At 46.7% G+C, this 6,333-nt stretch overlaps 1 protein-coding gene across 1 annotated transcript; it reads left to right on the forward strand.

Annotated features, from left to right (window-relative positions):
* The first annotated feature begins 3,536 nt into the window (after positions 1-3,536).
* LOC102772203 (testis-specific serine/threonine-protein kinase 1) lies at positions 3,537-4,646 on the forward strand. Its single transcript, XM_006765136.2, has one exon. The coding sequence runs from the start codon at positions 3,543-3,545 to the stop codon at positions 4,644-4,646; it is 1,104 nt and encodes a 367-aa protein (XP_006765199.1). The 5' UTR covers positions 3,537-3,542.
* The last annotated feature ends 1,687 nt before the right edge of the window (positions 4,647-6,333 follow it).

The following is a 6,333-nucleotide window of genomic DNA, read 5'->3' on the forward strand; positions in this document are numbered from 1 at the left end:
ATTGATTTTTTTTAGAGAGAGTGGAAGGAAAGGGAAGAGACAGAGAGAAACATCAATGTGAGAGAGACACATTGATTGATTGCCTCCTGCATGTGCCCCAATTGGGGTCAGGGATTGAGGCTGCAACTGAAGTATGTGCCCTTGACACCGGAATCAACCCTGAGACCCTTGAGTCTGACGGTCAACACTCTTAATCACTGAGTCAAACTGGTGAGGATATATATATATTCAGAGAGAGAGAGAGAGAGAGATGGAGAGAGAGAGAGAGAGAGAGAGAGAGAGAAACTTCAATGATGAAAATCATTGATTGGCTGCCTCCTGCACACCCTGTATTGGGGAACAAGCTTGCAACCAGGGCATGTGCCCCGACCGTGACCTGCTGGTTCATAGGTCGGCACTCAACCACTGAGTCACACCAGTTGGGCAAAAAGGTGAAGATTTAAGTGACCTTAATTAACCTGTCCTGTGCCCCACCCACCAGGAATGCTCTCTGTAGCGGGCTGTGGCTGTTAGACTTCCTGGAAGGTGCTGTTTTCAAAAGAACAGATGTGTTCAGACACTTTGTGTAGGGCTGTGATTTCTAATTTAAACTTTGATTTGTATTCTGAGGTAACCACAGATTCAATGAAACTTGGGTCCACCAAGTGGGAAGGGGGTATGGGAGGGGATAATCCTGTTTCTTTTAGTAAATTTTTTTATTTGAACTGTGCTTTCTCTATGTTCCACATTAATGCCTTTTTCCTTTTTTTTTTTTTTTTTGTTTTGACTTGGAAGAAGTTCTTTGACAGAGCATATTGCTTGGTTAAGTAAGTGACCTGAAATATGCATTAGAATTGTGAAATTGCCAATCCCTGGAGAGGAACCAAATAGCCTTTGATGTAAGGGGCAATAGATGCAGGGAGCTCTACTTCAGGTGCTGCTATAGCCTCCTGGAATCAGGTCTAACTATAAAGTTAACTGCAGTGACAAGAGGATGATTTCTGCTCAGGCCAAGGGACTCACTGATTTGTTCTTATAAATTTAAAGCAACATGAGCAGAACCTCAACTTAAAACCCACTTAGGTTTCATGGATCTTGCATGGTCTCTGACAATTCCAGATATACCTGTGCCAAAACTTTTAAGTTATTGGACATTCTGTAAATGTAGCAATTGTCCCAGGGTAGCTCTGTTATCAACCCTCTGGTGTGTCTTTAAAGTCAGGGGTGAACGACAGGTGATATAGCACTTCTCTTTTTAATAATTATAGCTATCCAGTCATTTATTAATCCTGAAAAGGGACTTCAGGAAGATACCCAGGATTACTGAAAAGTTTCTGTCCATCTAATGAGACAGCCTGGCAATTTCCTAGTTTTGTATCTTTGGTTCAATAGAAATATGTCAAAGTGGTGTGTGACTACTTGATGCAGAGTCTGGGTTTCTCTGTAATAAATCCCTTTGCCTAATGGCAGGAGTTGCAGACTTGCTACTGGCAAGAGTGAAGCAAGTGGGTAGGTAAAACTATACTGATATGGGAGCCTATTTCTATGGAAGTTGAATCTTGATAAGTGTTAACGCAGGAATCAGGCTCCTGGTGGGTTACAGGATCTCCTGACGGACCTGCCAACCATTTCTTTTTCTTTATTTTTTTTAAACTGTTGTGAAAATCAGTACGCCTATGGCCAGAGGCTGCTATAGGTGCCAGTGGCCAGAGTGGCAATAACAAACTACTAGCACACCTGGGCTCCCACCCTGACTCCTCTCGGACAGAAGAGATCTGAGTCACCTGGAAGGAAGAAGGTATAGTGGGTCTCTGCCAAGACCACACTAGCCACTCTTTCTATCCTGCCCACCCCAAACTGCACCCAACAGCCCTCACACCAAGGCAAGGACACAGGGCATTCCCTCCTTCCTCTAGATTCCATGTCTCCCCATCTGGTGGGCTGGGGGCCTGGTGTCCGTCTACTCCCAACCTGCCAGTTTCCTGTTGGGTTTGCCTGGACAGGGAATTTGAGCAGGAAGGCACTGCTTGTCTGCCTTGGACCTTGAGTGCAACACCCTGCATCCTGATGAGCACTGAGGAGGGCAGTACCTGCGCTGTCTGGTGCACACAGACCATTGGCTGAGCTGGGCCATCTGAGAGGTACCAACTCCCTCTGGGCAGATATGGCCAAGGTGAAACCAAAGGCTAGGCCAGAGCTGCCTAGACAAAGGGGCTGTCACAGCAGAGGGCCCCACTGCTGGCAGAAACTGGTCCCTTTCCAATGCTGACTCCTCCACTGGCACATCCTCAGAGCATTCCAGGAGCTGCTGGTACTCAATGTGGGATCCAGATGAGCTCTTCCCCAGCCCCAGATATGCCAGGAGCCCTGCCAAGGCTTCGGGGTGTGCAGACCCCCAGAAAGTAACACACAGCAAGAGCAGAAGTTCCTGCCAGCTGTCCTCCAAGCGGGGTCACTGTCAGAGAAGTATGGGAGGTTAAGAGTCCAGCCAAACCAGCCAGGAGAGGGCAGAGCCATGACTTCCTAAAGGCAGTGACCCCAGGCTTGGAGGCTCTGCCCCTCCTGACCCACTTCTACCCTGCTCCATCTGCTGCAGGGCCCACAGGCCACCTGTGTGGACACAGGGAAGGATTCCAGGACTGAAGAAGGGAGAAAAGATCAGGGACATTTCTCCCCAGCTCCTTGCCTGTGGGAGTCACTTTGCCTCCACCTACAGTCTTGCCTCTCTCAAAGTTTCCCTCTCTACACTACCCTTCCCAGATGCCAGGGATCATCCCTGTCTCTCCTAGGAGTATGACTACCATTGAGGTTTAAACACTCTGCTCCCACCTTTGTAGCTTATGCCCTATGAAACCCTCAGACTGCCCCAACCAGAGTGTTCTTGTTTCCTGCTGGGACTCGGACTATTACAAACACCCTGGATTTCCCAGTGCAGTAACCAGCCCTACTGCTCAACAAGCAGTCCTGGCTCTAGGACTGGAGGTATGGCCAGACCAATGTGTCCCCACAGTGCCCCCCCACCCCAGGTCCAGCCAAGTGCGAGGCTGCTCTCTGCAGGCCTTCTGGGATTCTGAGTACCAGTGGCTCAACCTAGAGCCTCATTCCCTCAGGGCACCCTTCCTTTATTCTGTATTTTATTTTTTAATATATTTTTATTGATTTCAGATGGAAGGGAAAGGAAGAGAGAGATAGAAACATCAATGATGAGAGAGAATCATTGATCAGCTGCCTCCTGCATGCCTCCTACTGGGGATCAAACCCACAACCCTGGCATATGCCCTTGACAAGAATTGAACCCAGGACCCTTCAGTCCGCAGGCCAATGCTCTATCCCCTGAGCCAAACCAGCTAGGGCAGGGCACCCTTCCTGTATGACTTCACCCACTGGTCACCTAGGAGACAATGCTGAACATTCCATCCCCAGAGCCTGGGCCTTCAGGAGGAGGGACAGCAGGCTTAGCCCGCCCAGAGGATTCTCTGCCCTATGTAAATGAGGACACCACTGGCCTATGTCTAACAGGTGCGTAGAGGACAACCTTAGAGGTTCTGGGTGTTCTTAGCATCATGGATGATGTTACCGTTCTCAAGCGACGAGGCTACATCATGGGGATAAATTTGGGAGAGGGCTCTTTCGCAAAAGTCAAATCTGCGTACTCTGAGCGCCTGAAGTTCAATGTGGCAGTCAAAATCATTGACCGCAAGAAAGCACCTGCAGACTTCTTAGAGAAATTCCTTCCCCGGGAAATTGAGATCTTGATCATGTTAAACCACCGCTCCATTGTCAAGACCTATGAGATCTTCGAGACGTCAGAGGGCAAGGTCTATATTATCATGGAGCTTGGGGTCCAGGGTGATCTCCTGGACTTCATCAAAAACCAGGGAGCCCTGCATGAAGATGAAGCTCGCAAGAAGTTCCACCAACTGTCATCAGCTATCAAGTACTGCCACGATCTGGACATTGTCCACCGAGACCTCAAATGCGAGAACCTCCTCCTCGATAAGGACTTCAACATCAAACTGTCCGACTTCGGCTTCTCTAAACGCTGTCTGCGGGATGACAGCGGCCGACTGACCCTGAGCAAGACCTTCTGTGGGTCAGCGGCATACGCAGCTCCTGAGGTCCTGCAGGGCATCCCCTATCAGCCCAAGGTCTATGACATCTGGAGCCTGGGCGTGATCCTCTACATCATGGTTTGTGGCTCCATGCCCTACGACGACTCCAATATCAAGAAGATGCTGCGCATCCAGAAGGAGCACCGTGTCAACTTCCCTCGTTCGAAACACCTGACAAAGGAGTGCAAGGACCTCATCTACCGCATCTTGCATCCAGATGTCACCGCACGGCTGCAAATTGATGAGATCCTGAGCCACTGCTGGATGCAGCCCAAGCCCCGGGCCCTGTCCCCTGCAACTACCAGCAAGGAGCGAGGGAGCCTCCTGGGCACCAAACCTTTGCCGACCATCGAAACGAGCTCTGAAAAGAAGTCTGTCACCCATTTGGAGTCCCAGGAAGCACAGCACAAGAAGATGTCAAGACCCCAGGAGGAGACCGAGGAAAAACAGGTCTCCAAGTTTGAGAATGGGAGCCTCGCCCACACAACTGGGCATCTGGGCGGTGACGCATTAGAGGGGTGCTCCTCTAAGTTCCCAGATAAACAGACCCAGTGAGCCTCTCACAGGGTCTAAGGGCTGGTAGAAAATGAGGCCGATTTCACAGCTGTGAACAAAAACTGAATTGAAAAATTTACTTAAGTTTAACCATATGTGTCAAGTTGTTACCATGGGACAGTGTAGATCCACCATGCCCAGCACACGAAGAACTGAAAGGGAGCAAAGGACTTTTTGAAACTTCTATTACCTTGCTCCGGACGCAGCAGGGAAAGGCCTCAAACTGTTTCCAAATATTCTTGCAAGAACTGTAGAAATGCATACGATCACCCCAGACCCAAGCACACTAGAGGCTTGCAGTTGTCAACCATGACTGAGCAATAATGCTGATGTAATCTGAGGTAGCAGGCAAGATGCCTGCTTTTTAAGGTGTTTGGGTGAATTGCTGCATAAGCCAAGGAGACACTGGGTGATTAACTCAACAAGGGATTGTTGGTTAACCTGAAGACTTCACTTGGAATCCAAAAATCTTAACAAATCTCTTGTACTTTGAGCCACATATTTTCCCTGAAAAGTATGCATTTTTTTCCAGCAAAATTGTGTTGTGATTTTGAGGAATGAACTTAGATGGGTTTGTGGAACTTATTTAATGGCATACTGTACTAAAATATGTGTGATAGGCGAATAGGCTGTCCATTGTACCACTTATTTCTTTGAATATTCAGACATGGTTTGGCAATAGAAAAACTCTGTAACGTACATGCAAAAAGTCAATAAAAGCTGCACATATGGAAAAGAAATACTTTTTTTATGATACATTTCTCGAGGTGAAATTGCTGGGTCCACAGTATGCAAACATTTTAGTGAAATAATAAACATTTCAGGAAGTGTTAAATCCATTTTCAGAAATCTACCTGGGGCCCAAAGAGAACATAAAAAATAGATTTTTAAATATTTTAAAAATTTGTTGATTCTAAGGCTGGTGGTAAAGGGACTAAATAGTGGGACTTAGACAAAAAGTGAATGCTGTAACAGGAAACTTACCTCTAAGACAGGCTGACAGCACAGCTTCAGAATGTGCTGAGGGTGACTGTCCATCATGAGCTGAGAGAAGTTCATTTCTTCTCTCCTATCTCCCCTTTGCTCCTCCCAGCCAGTAACTGTCAATGGGAGTGGAGCCAGCCCCTATAGCTTACAATGGCATTTCTGCAGGAGGGGTTTGCTGTCACAGTAATGGGAGGGGGAAGGTGTACACTTGAACTTAGGAGCCCGATATCCTGTGCAATGAAGACCTTTTATATTTCTCACATGACTTTGAAATGTTGCTCCAGATCTTCATGTGGGTGAAAACCCTGCATCTAAAACCTGTAATATTTGAAACTCCCTAACTCAATTTTATAGAGAGAAAAACTAGTTTTTGAGTGGATTTTCATGAAACACAAAGGTATTTACTAAGTAAACGGACAGAAGACTATATTAATCATTTATTTTGTTCTTGGCTTTCCAAGACTTGTTTACCATTGCACAAAAATCCTGTCTCTAGTGGCAATGCTGCTAGTGGTATCTGTATTCGAGTCATTTATTTAACACCGCTGGTCAGACTACACCAACAGCTGTTGCAGAATAAATAATTCAGGTGCAAACATCTGGTAATTCATTGTGGCTCTAGTCTTATTCCAGAATGCATTTAGTTTATAACTACTTTGCTTTCATTTTTTCTTTATATTACAGTATTTAAAATATATAT

This window comes from Myotis davidii, unplaced genomic scaffold (assembly GCF_000327345.1).
Source record: "Myotis davidii unplaced genomic scaffold, ASM32734v1 scaffold161, whole genome shotgun sequence".
NCBI classification, from domain to species: domain Eukaryota; kingdom Metazoa; phylum Chordata; class Mammalia; order Chiroptera; family Vespertilionidae; genus Myotis; species Myotis davidii.

Excerpts from the sequence above, each read along its gene's own strand:
- LOC102772203 (XM_006765136.2), top strand. The coding sequence starts at position 3,543 with ATGGATGATGTTACCGTTCTCAAGCGACGAGGCTACATCATGGGGATA.